Source organism: Lycium ferocissimum, chromosome 4 (genome assembly GCF_029784015.1).
Source record: "Lycium ferocissimum isolate CSIRO_LF1 chromosome 4, AGI_CSIRO_Lferr_CH_V1, whole genome shotgun sequence".
NCBI lineage: Eukaryota > Viridiplantae > Streptophyta > Magnoliopsida > Solanales > Solanaceae > Lycium > Lycium ferocissimum.
The window spans coordinates 30,107,950-30,120,783 of record NC_081345.1 but is presented as its reverse complement, the minus strand read 5'-3'; the positions used below and the strand labels follow the sequence as shown (position 1 = coordinate 30,120,783).

The following is a 12,834-nucleotide window of genomic DNA, read 5'->3' as shown; positions in this document are numbered from 1 at the left end:
TTATTATGCAAATCAAAAGCGAGTCATCAGAAATAAAAGATGGCGGAACAGACCCCCATTTCATTAGACATAGAAACAACCGCCCTAGCTAAAGCATGAGCAGCTTGATTCACTGATTTTCTAACTAGAGAAACATACACTAATCGAAAACCTTTCATTAGAGTCTTACAATCATAAACAAGAGAATCAAAATAGAATTTTTGTTAAATTAATAGAATCTGAAGTTTTCAAATTACGCCACATAAAAAACGAATTGAGAAAGTATTATGTAAGGAATTAAAAAGGTCTATGCTACAAATTAATAAACCAGAGTATGAGCATTCATCAGGAGATTTGGAAAATAATGTGGTAATAAATATATTGCTAAATTTAGAAGTAGAATTTTGTAGCAATCGTATTGTATCACCAAAAAAGCACATAAAAGAATCACCCATTATTGTGCACCGTAAAAGTACGTAGTGATTGATGATCATGGTCCGTTGAGTTATTTGTAATTTATGGTGTTAATCTTTGTGATATTTGACTAATTATATTTTATCTTCAATTAATTGAAATAAGTAATTTTAATTTTATAACTAGTTGAATATTTGTCAATTTATCATAATTATTAATTGTTCTATCAATTAATTACACATTTATTATGTTAAACTAGATCTATTACTTCATATTTGACGATAACAACAACAACTACGTACTCAAGTGTAATCCCACTAAATGAGGTATGAGGAGGACATATTGTGCGCAAACCTTACTATATTTGACGATAATACATTTTTAAAATAGTTAAAATATAACATATAAACTATAAAATACACATTTTAATTAAATGAAGGTTAAATATGGTTAGTCAAATATTAAAAATTATAATCAAAATTTACCATTAGTTGAGGGATCAAAAGTATTATTATCCTAATATTAAATTACAGTTAAACAGTTACTAGAACAAACTTCAGTTAAACAGTTACTAGAACAAACTTCAAAATTGGATTCTCTTACTTATCCTACTAGTGAAATTGCCCCGCTTCGCATGGTGATAAAAATATCAGCAAATTTATATTTTAATTAGGTGTTCTACAATAAAAAGTAGAATGTACAAGAATATATATTATCACATATCTCTAAGACCTTCAATTTAGTGATGCCGGTGTACTTTTTGACAAACTTTATAGTTAGTACACTATTTAGTCGTAACACTTTAATTTCAGTTACGCTTTGAAATCAATGTTTTCTCAAAGTTGGTTGTTCTTTATCAAATATTTAAATCTTATTTTTTTGGACTTCAATGCATAATATCAAGCACAAAAACTTCATAATCCTATGGCACACTTGAAGGGAAGTAATATGTATTTATCTTGCTTTTCAAAAGATAAGGGATCCTCACAAAATGTCGTTAAACTCAAGCAAATCGTCAAATTTGAAGTCATTTTATCCAATTTCATACATCTTGCAACACATCTAGTAGTATTCATTGATTTATTTTCCAGGTCATTCGCAGAATCTTTATTTAACAATATAATTACTTCAGATTCTTCCTTTTAGCACGTATACAGAAATCAAAGCTGAATTAATTAATTTCTTTTAAAAATATCAAATGTAAAAAATAGCCAACAGATTTTAATCCCATTGACAATCGGAAGTAGCTTCATGATTCTATTAACATTTTAGATAATTATGACCACAAGAACAAAATAATAGAGCTCTGGCCATTCCCCGCTAGAAATTATGGTATAATAGCCAGAAACTTCACCCGACTTTGACGAACTTTTCCTTAAGTCCTTTAACAACAAATTCTTAATCAAAATGATGTTGCAATATAAACCCACATCATCAATGAAAACAGCTACACAATGATCTTCACAGATTAGTAATTGATCTATGTGAAAACTAATTTCATTATTTAGTATATAATTCTTGATGAAAATCCAAATAAAAATGAAACAAAAATTACATACCTTTTCCAGAATTATCTCTTTGTGCATGGCTGTTAAGAAGAGTAATTTCAAACCAGCAAATCAAAGTGCAAATGTCAAAAAATGAACATATAAGTAGAATCAGCCGATAAAATATGACGTTATTCCTTATCATAGATAATAATTATTATAGCATTTTAGGCTAAATTAGACAGTATTTTACAATGAGAGTGATTTTATTTTAATATTTTGACATTGAGAGATTATACTCATTGTTATATTTTTTATAAATATTATGACATAGCACCTACAAATTCTAGATGACCAATAAACCAATGCAAGTCAATAACTTCATCAAAGTGTTGGCAGAGAGGGATGTTTGTCCGTTTCCACGTCTATTAAAGAGCCATAGACACGTTCTTTGGCATAAACGTGGATACTTATGAATGGTTGTAACGGTAACAACCATTCTTCAGACTATTTTTTTTAATTAATTTGGTCTACTATAATTATGGTCTTGTAACTGAATTAGACAAAGGAAGCGGCTACATGATAGCAGTAATAAAGGTGGTTTAATAAGCACAACGATATGATTTCAGTTAATTTTAAATTAATAAGCCTTTACTTAAATAAATTTTGAAGAGAGAAGTAGGAAAAAAGGCAAAAATCTCACAAAAAAGATAAATAAGGCCATAGAAAGGTGCCACATCACCTTGTTTATGCCTAACTTTATATTATATATATAGATCTCAACTTCTCTTGCTTTAATTAGCAGAGGAAGGAAGACGAAATTAATAACCGATTTGTTAGGTGCAGAAGAGTTGGATGAGAAATTAAAGAGCTGAAAGCCGTAATCCTTTCATAAGAATGACGCAAGTATGATGTCATGTGGCAGAGTTATTAACCAACAACCTCGCCTTTGCCACATAGAGCCCGTTTGGATTGGCTTATAAGTTGCTTATAAGTTGCTTATAAAATTTTTTCAACTTTTTTGAGTGTTTGGGTAGTAGACTTTAAAGTCGTTTTGTCTTAAAATAAGGCTGAAAAAATAATTGAGCCATTTACTTAAATTATCTAAGCGAACATAAAGTGAAAACGAACATAAAGCCAAAAAAATAAGTTAGATACCCAACTTATTTTTTTTTGGCATAAGGCTATGAAGCAAACTTTATAAGTATAGCATAAGCCCATCCAAACAGGCTCATACTCTTTTTAAACACAAAAGGACAAAGTACAGCACCCCAGCTGTAAACTCCCCGAAAGAGAATACCTAACACGGCTGTTCTGTGTGAGTTTCTTTTAATCTTTTTTTTTTTTGGAATAAATTTATGTGAGTTTCTTTATCACCAGGTGTAAACTCAATTTTCTTTTCTATTTGCCTCTTTTCATTTAAGGCCAAGCAAAATAATAATTAAAAAGTACGGCTATACGTCTCTCGTGACTCAACTTATATACCATTTCTATACATTACGAAAACGTACATGTTCTATTTTGACACGTAGAAACTTCTTTCCCACTAAAGAATTTTCATGGTATATAGTTATTCGTGCTCAATTATAAAATAATTTAATGTTAAGAAGTCATTTGTAATTGCGGACAAAACTATACTGAAATTGCAATAAAGTGATGTAAATTGCAATTTTAAAAATACCTTCTCAATATCTTTGCAAAAAGGCGTTGGCGGAAGAGCAATTTCATTACTGCTTGTTCTATCCAGGGATAGTTAATACTGCTAGTTCTATCCAAATTCCAAGGGATAGAACTAGTTTTGATTGTTATCTACATTGAATAGTATAAAAATCAAAATTGCAGTATAAAATTATATAAGTATCAGTTATAACTAAAATAAAATACAAGCGAACCAGGTACTCCTAAATATTTCAGTTTCTATGTCGAGACTATTTTTACATCTTTTTTCTTTTCTTTCGTGGGAGTTCCAAACGAAGAAATTGTACGGTTTGCCTTCAAATGGGCTTGTCCTCATTTTGTCCTTCAAACGGAGCTTATACCTAGAGGGACATAGGCATAAGTTCCATTGAGGGACCAAAATTAAAGATCAGCACATATAGAGACAAACGTGCAAATGACAATGGGTTCACGACTTCACGGTCCAACTGTAGCCCATTTGCATAGTTGCTTAGATATTCAAATGTGGACTTGGGCCATCTCATGTCAGGGAGAAAAGATAGGCAGTCGATCCAGTTGGGCCGGAGTAATTGGAGAATCTCAGAATCGCCTTCAATGCAAACAATACGAAAAAATTGCACTTTTGTTCTTCTAACGGGTTGGTCTTCAATTTTACCTTCAACTGGGGTTAGAGGTGGCAATTTGAGCCCATATTTAAAAAATTAACCAATTTTACCCACATGTTAATGAGTTGGGACACTCATATTTCAGGTGGGTAAATATGGCTTTCAAGTCTCTCTTTAACCCATAAAAATATGGGCAAATATGGTTAAACTATGGATATCCATATAAGAACACACTAGACCCAATAACAACTCATTTTGAAAATGAGAAATTTCTTTCTTACTTCGCACCCCAACCCTTACCCCACCACCCACCTCGCCATGCCCCCCACCCCACACTTTTTTTTTATTTCATATATTTTATTTTTCTTTTATAAAAAGCTTATAAAAAAGGAGAAATTTTTTTCTTACCTCCCACCCCAACCCGTACCGGACCACCCACCCCGCCATGCCCCCCACCCCCAAACACTTTTTTTTTTATTTCATATACTTTATTTTTCTTTTATAAAAAAAAGCTTATAAAAAAGGAGAATTTTTTTTCTTACCCCCCACTCCGATCCCGACCCCCGCCCCCCCAAAATTCAATTTCATATATTTTACCTTTATAAAATTTTATAAAAAATGGAAAAAAAAAATTCTTACCCACCCCCATCCACCCCTCTCCAACCCAAACCCCCCCCCCCCCCCCCCCCCCCCCCAAAAAAAAAAAAATCAATTTCAAATATTTTGCTTTTATAATTTTTTTTATAAAAAATGGAAAAAAAAAATTCTTACCCCCATCCCACCCCCTCCACGACCCCCACACCTCACCCCTGAAATTTATATGAAAAAATTAATTTAACTTGACAAAAGAAAAAAAATTATAAACATACACTTGTATAATATGAGTTAGCCCATAACCAACCTGGCAAATGATTTATCACCCAACCCATATTTACCCACATAAAATATGGGCGGTTTTGAAACCAACCCATTTTTGTTCAAACCATTTTCAACCAAACCAAATCCAACCAAACTCACCTATTTGCCACCCCTAACTGGGGTCATAAATTTTTGTCCAACATATGCCTAGCGTGATCTAAGTTCCTCAAGTCCACAAATCATAACTTATTGAATATTATGATACGAAAATATAAGTTTATGTTCGGCGAAAAAGTTATTGACCAGCATAAAATTGGGACAAAAGCAAAATTGCCGCGTGGGTCAATTGACCCATCACTCTACTCGCGAAATAGATGCTGAAGCTTAATTGAAGTAAGATTATGCAAAAAATATGGATGCACGCTAGAAGCTAATTGAGTTTAAGTTTGGTGCACTGTCAGTGTACTAATTTTTCTCCGCTATCAGGTAATCTCAAAGATGATTTACCACAGTAACTTTCTTTAGTATTTGAAAGAAATTAAAGGCAAGTAGAATCCTATTGATACTTTAACTAAAATATTTCTGAGTTTAATTGTAATCAAATAATTTCATTTTCCAAATTTATTTACTACTTTTGACGTTTTCAGTTTTCATGCCAAATTCTCAATATCATCATCAATAATCACTGATGAAGATTTTGTCTTTAGCTCATGGAAATATAATTAAGTTCCCAAAACCTCTTGGTTATAGGTCCATTTTCGGTTTGAAAAGATCCATTCTGTTACTTAACTTCAGTATCTAATTCAAAAGGCCTTATAAATTATGAAGATTGAAAACATTTGAGAACTAGAAAAAACAAATCAACTTAAATCACACTATTAAGCCATGTAATTCTTTTACATTTTTGGTGGAAACTGGATATATAACAAAGCACATTGATATTTTGGGTGGACTAATATACATGGGGAACAAAAAGCCAATAATAGAAAACATAGATGGGTGCTTAAATAACTCTGGTTTGAGAGAACGAGGAAGACGGATATTCTGTAGGGGTGAGGAGAGAGGAAAAATAAAAAGCTTGAGATTGTATTTAGAGAAGGAAAAAAATTATTGCAGTAAAAAGTTAGTAACCCATTATAGCAGGTCAATATTACCTGATGGTGTAACAAAATTTGTATCCTCCGTGTTCGCATTGTATAATCGTTACCCAATCCTACCAATATGAAGTATTAAGTTTAGCCAATCAAAAGTCAAAACAATGTCAAGATTGACTATTTGAGGGATTACAAATATGCGATCTCGCCTTGATTGAAACTTCTTATTTTAAGAATTTAATTGAGATCTTTTTTGCTGTTCAAATTCTTGAACTCCATTATTATGCAATCACATGTAAGAATCGGAATTGATCTTCTAAATAAAAATACGAACAATTATTTTAAACTTTCTCTCAGTATTTTAGGAAAATCAATCAATCAAATTAAACGTCTCATCATTAAACATGAAAGACGAGATATTAGCTACCAAAAATAGTGTTTGTAATTTGGCGTTAGGGGATCTCGAAATAGGAAAGAAATAAACATATGTATCCATGTTATAAATTACACAATATGTTCCTCCATTTATAATAAGGTGCTAATTTAAGGGTTTGGATTCATTAGTAAATATTCAAAATTTGATTGAGCAACCCAGTCTTCTTTAGGTACGTACACTCCAGACTAGAACCTTTTAACATTTGCTCGTTAATTTTGAATTTTGGTTTGTATCATTTTCAATTCAATAGACAGAAAAATTGGTTCTGGAATATACTAGGAGTAGATGAATTAGAGATTCTCATTATGTTTTAGGGTTTAGTATCCGGGAAAATGCCATTTCAATAGATTGTTTTCTTTGAGTTCCAAACTAAAAATTAGTGAATCACTTGTTGTAATTAAAGAAGAAATCAATGCCATAGACTACAAAACTTTATGCGATGTAGGTACGATTTTACCAAAATTGTCCCATTTTCTTGTATTATTAGGTGGTGCAAAGATTAAAGCAGATTTTTTTTCCCGTGTATTATGAAATGGTCCTTTTTTTAATTGGTCGAATGCTGGCTGATTGAAGATTGCTCTGATTTATTTTTTTAAATGTCAAACGATTTTATTACTGATTGTGATTCATTTTGCTATTCTGAAATGCCTTTATTCCGAAAGTTCGCTGGTTTTTGAATTTTTCCTATAAGGCTGAAAGTGTACGAGGATGGAATTGTAGCAGAGTGTCGTTAATTTCAGTAACGTATCATGTGTAATCGCTACACATACTAGCTTATTAAGTTGTATGATATTTCTCAATTAGTAGAGTGTCGTTACGAAATAACAAAATGTTACTCCAAGTAACATTTATACCTTCATTTTGACCAAGTGTAACTGCTTGACTGTAGGAATTTTCGTCTTTGTTAATTTCTTTAAAAATAATTTATCTAGGTTAGAAACACATTACTTCATGTATGTTTTGAATATTGTGAAAGTGTACAAGCGAGGCTAGTAGTAGAATACATTCATGTTGTCCTTCGCTTGACTTTAGAACATTGCAACTTTCGAAATTTTTTTTGGTTATTTGCAGCACTCAAAAAGTGTTAGTATTGTCTTAAGACTTACATATGATATCTCCATCTTTTGGGAAGTGATACAATATCTTGAAATTGTCCAGGCCCTTGTAGGACTTCGATCCTTTTTCTTTGACATCTGAATACAGTCGACCAAATGTGTTGTTTAATATATCTTTTTGCGTTATTAATTTTCAGGAAAGATGTCCACTGAAGTAGCATAGTAGAGAAAGTTACTGTAATGGATCAAATCTCTCAGTTACCTGACCCTATTTTGCAGCACATATTATTCTTCCTACCTGCAAAAGATGCAGCTCAAACTAGTGTCCTCTCCAAGACATGGCTGAAAGTCTGGAATTTGCTTCCTGTATTTACATTTGATTTTCATAACGACCTTTCCTTATGGAAACTCTTGTCTACAGAAAAAGAGGAATCGGAACAAGCTGATATAAGAGATGCTTTCCTAAGTATTATTGATGGCTCATTGATAAACCTCCGCATGCAAAAAGCAAAGATAGAGAAATTCAGGCTTTCTCTTAAACTTTCGTATCTAAAAAACGCCTCTTGTATTGACGAATGGATAAGATTGGCCACCAATAACTGCATCAAAGAATTAGATGTTCATATTACGCGCCATTATGAAGAAGATTGGTACAGTTTGCCAGGTTCAACATTTAAATCACTGATAGCTCTGAGATTGGGCGGTTTTAAGCTAGAGTGGCCTCTAATTGTTGATCATATAAATCTTACTAAGTTGAGGGAGCTATCTCTGACTGATGCCTTTTTGGAGGAACGGATAATCTTGGAAATTTGTTCTTGTTGTCCAGCGATAGAAGATTTAAGTCTCATCAGGTGTCAGGGAGTAAAAGATGTATTGATATCTGATCTCCCCAAACTTGTGAAGCTTACCTTACATCAACCGAATGAAATAACTCGGGAATATAGAAGTATCCGCATTCAAGCTGTTAAACTTCAAAGTCTATATTATAGAGGATGTAACAGCGAGTTAAAATTTGACGTGACTACTTTCAAGCTTCTGAAGGAACTGAGCATAACATTTGAGCAGATTACTGACCTAATGGTAGAAAATCTTGTTTCTGAACTACCCCTTCTTGAGAAATTAGAATTGAACTTCTGTTTCAAGTTGAGGAGGCTTAAATTTTCGAGTTGTATACTTAGACAGTTAACATTCCGTTCTGGCAAGAGTCTGGTGGAACTTTGCATAGACACCCCAAACCTGCTCCATTTTGAATATGGAGCTCGTAAATTGCCTGTCATATTCTCTATGACAACATCTTCCCTGCAGGAATCTTGTGTCAACTTAATGCCCATCGATCATCTAGGCACGAGTTGGTTTCAAAATTTGAAGGAAGATCTAACTAGATTCGAACAATTGAATTTACTGATTCTGTCTATAGATTCAACGACTGTAAGTCTGAACACCATTTTCACTTTATTTGGTTAAATTTATATTTTGTGACATTTGATTATCCTTTTCATTCATTTTTGTTGATAATCAAGAATACATTCATCGTGGAAGAGCTGAATGGAACATCGTCCTGCCCTCTATCTGTTGTTAAGCATGTGAAGATACAGCAAGTTATGGAGTCTTTAAATTTTGAAACTCTGTTAGATGGTCTGCTTTGGACTTGTCATCCAGAGACTCTGTCAGTTGTCAGAATCTGGGAGCACAACGAAAATTTTATACAGGTGAACGTGATTTTCCTGTCTTTGCTCTTATATTGTAAAATGAATAGCAGTGCTTAATCTTCTCATTCATGTTCTACTTTTGGTATGCAATAATTCAGTTCTTGATGGAGAAACTAATGGAAAGAGAGACTGTTCCTGTCTGCTGTGAATCAAGACGAATCAAATGTTGGAGGCACTATCTTAAAGAAATTGAAGTTGAGAGCTCAACTAGACGATATGGGGATCCTTCTTCATCAAGTCAAGTTTCAACCATTTGTTTCAAACTGACATGGTAGAATGCTGACAATAGAAGCTCGCTGGTCTTAGACTGAAAATTATAGAATGCTGACATTAGAAGCTCGCTGGTCTTAGACTGAAAATTAATCTTGCCTGTCTTGATTTGCTTATTTTCACATGGATCCGCTTCATCGCTACTGCAGTCTCAAAGTTGGAAAAGGTGGATTATGGTTTATTGACAACCTTTATTTATTTTCTCTCTTTTTGCCTTTTAATTTTCATCCAGTTATTCCCATGATTAAAAAAGACAAACTGGTTAGACAGTAACTGATTCTGTTTTGTGTTTGGTCTCTATTCGTTCACCATACAAAAGCTCTTGTTTTAACGAACTTGGTTTAGTGATTGTATACGTTTGAGAAGCACTCTTGTCCGGGTTTCAGGGAGTAAAACATCTTTTGATAAATGAGAAACCCCTGCCTGAGAGATATAGAAGAATTATTAAAGCAATTATCCTTTTAAATCTGTATTTCAGATGATTTAGAAACAATTATATATCTTCTGAAAGGATTCATCATAACCCGTTGCAGTTATTACAAATTTTTTGTTTCAAGACGGCCCCTCTTTTAGAACTTACATTGAATTCTTGTCTTAAATTTATATGATGCTGGATGGAATGTTTAATTTTTTTTTTTTGTTTGGCAGAACTGGTTCTATTTTATGTTGTGCTGTTGTGCGCTTGTGGCTTCAAAAGAGGGATACCCATAATTAAAAAATATGCAAGGCATGCATCTGTAAGTGGTCTAAGCATGCATATAAACTGAATTACAGTACAATTCTTCTAACTTTATAAATATAAAATTTTATATAGCAGTCCTGGTATAATCATACATTGTTCTGTACAAGAACAACTAATTTTAGCATAGAAGTATAATTCACCTATTCAAGTATAAGATTAATGATTTGGTCTATACTATAGAGACCTTCAAGTATACGATTAATACTAAATTATTGGTATAGATTAATTTGTCTTGTATATAAACATCCCCAGCACTAGACCCAAGTATTAATCCGCTGGTGCGTAAAATCCTTCAACGTCGATGACCATAGGAGGGTAATCACCAGGATCAAGACGGGATTCATCCATTGGCACCACGTAGCTGCCAGTGCTTAGTCGAAAGGGAGGTACGCGGTTCCACCTCCCGTAAAACAGTGCAAGAACTCTCCAGTTAAATGCAAAATCCACGAAATTGTAGTCGAGTGCAAGTCCCATCACCTCTAACACCATTACAGGCATAGCCGCTTGTTCTTGAATTATCGGCGACCCCATTGTTTGCAGAATTCGGACAGTTCCAACGTTTCCGCAATGCTCACACTAGATACATTTCAAACAGAAAGAAGAATCAGTGACTTAAATAAACAGAAATGATCAAAATAAACAAGGTGACAGAAAATATATAACTCACTGATATTATAGCATTAAAATGATGGGTTCCCCGTCGTACGGTTGAGGCAACCCGCAAAGGTATAGGCATGCTCGTCCACCCGCATCCATGACACCTCAACTAGGTGATATGATTAATTGCATTACAAAAATGTTTAGGAATATTAAAAAAATTATACTATAGTGCACTAGTAACGTAGAAAATATGCCAATAAAAAGTCTCGTCCAATATTTTTTAGAAGATGATGCAACTCTGCATGTGGTTTATTAAATCCAAAAAATTTGAGTATACAAACCATTTTGCGGTTAGGGGAAGTTAGTGCTCTAATTAATTAGAGAAGGAGAAAAACAAAACAAACTTGAGAAAATAAGACATATGTAATACCTTAATCAGGTAAGTTAACCGTGGATCACCCCATCCTGAAGCAGGTCGCAGATGGCTAACTCTACGGAGAGTAGCTACAGTCACGGCTAGAATCACCCTCATATTTGGGAGACAATTGCAATATTCTCAGATATTCAACTAAACAACTATGCCAAGTGTGTATGGGTGTTAGCTCAAGCTACCTACGTATATATAGGCATAAAGTTTCTATCAATTTCTTTTTGTGACATGCGCATAAGACGAAGATGACATATATGGTTAATTACCTATATCATTTTTTGTTACAATGATTTATCATAAACCTTAAGAGGAACCAAAATAGCTGAAAACGTGATAAAGGAAAAATCTTTGTTTATACCTTTTATTTTTCATTTTTAATGATCTTTACGCTTGAAAATGTAATATATATATATATATATATATTACAATCTTAAGTCTAATTTTTTAGGATTTCAAAAAAGGCAGCTTATATTAAGTTCGGGATGAATTATTTATAGTACATAAATTAAGTGATTTACAAATACATATAAGATTAGAATAAAAGCTACCGAGATTTGTCAAACTTGTAAAAAAAAATTATAGTCTCCGCAACTACTCCCCTTCTCCCAATCAACAGTTGTGTCACATTTTCCCCGAGGTCTAGTAAACTAAAATAGTAATGCAAACAACGTTATATAGGCTCAATTAACCAGGCTCTTTTCTTCTTAATTTGTATCCCCTTCATATATACGTTAATGATCCATGAAACCTTTTTACATGTCTCATTAGACGTTAATGAAACGTGTGATGGTTTGCATATTATCATGTGATCTTCTAAAGAAAAGGATTGACAAGGACGTAGTTTCCCGTTGCTTGTTTCATGACCAATAAGCTCCTGCCATGTATCATGTAGAAATATTCTCATATATGTAGGCTAGGTTTACAGGGTAATTAGGCACTACACAGCCTTGGATCGAATATGTTGATACTTCTGACGAATGTAGGAATTTCGCTAAAGATATTCTAAAATTTAATAATATGTATGTATATAATGTAATTTTTAACTTATATATATTGTAATTTTCTACATACTCAACATAATTCTGCGATTTAAAATATTTAACTAACCACCTTTTACTCTATGCTCTTAGGCCAATGTTTAAAAAAAAAAAAAAAAAGTCTGTAATAAATAAAAACATCACTTCCGGAAGTCTTGTATGAACACACGTATATCTATTTCAAGCCAAAGTAATTATCATCATACGTGTTTGGACGATTAGTTGGGAGGGCTTTACGTCATACAAGAAAAAACTACGAGGAAATTAAAGGTCTCCCTCCATAATGCCCCATTTTAATTGTTACAATATGCATGGATGCATGTTAACCTTGTAGAGTTGTAGTAACATGTTTCAGTTTGTGGTATAAGTAATTTTTATTTATTGATTACAACGAAAAAATAAAAGTTGCAAAGGTGCTACTTTTTCTTTTCTCTAATTTAC

The 12,834-nt window shown here is 33.0% G+C and overlaps 1 protein-coding gene and 1 long non-coding RNA gene across 2 annotated transcripts; one reads left to right on the top strand and one right to left on the bottom strand.

Moving 5' to 3' along the window:
- Positions 1-6,786: 6,786 nt before the first annotated feature.
- Positions 6,787-9,625, top strand: LOC132054562 (putative F-box/LRR-repeat protein At4g15060). The gene is made up of 3 exons (XM_059446545.1): positions 6,787-9,033; positions 9,126-9,314; positions 9,413-9,625. Exons 1-3 carry the CDS (start codon positions 7,846-7,848, stop codon positions 9,587-9,589), a joined length of 1,554 nt encoding a protein of 517 aa, XP_059302528.1. The 5' UTR covers positions 6,787-7,845; the 3' UTR covers positions 9,590-9,625.
- LOC132054563 (uncharacterized) lies at positions 9,443-10,043 on the bottom strand. Its single transcript, XR_009414325.1, has 2 exons — positions 9,623-10,043; positions 9,443-9,577 (listed from the first exon to the last, which is right to left on the bottom strand). It is a non-coding gene; the product is annotated as an uncharacterized LOC132054563 (long non-coding RNA).
- Positions 10,044-12,834: the final 2,791 nt, after the last annotated feature.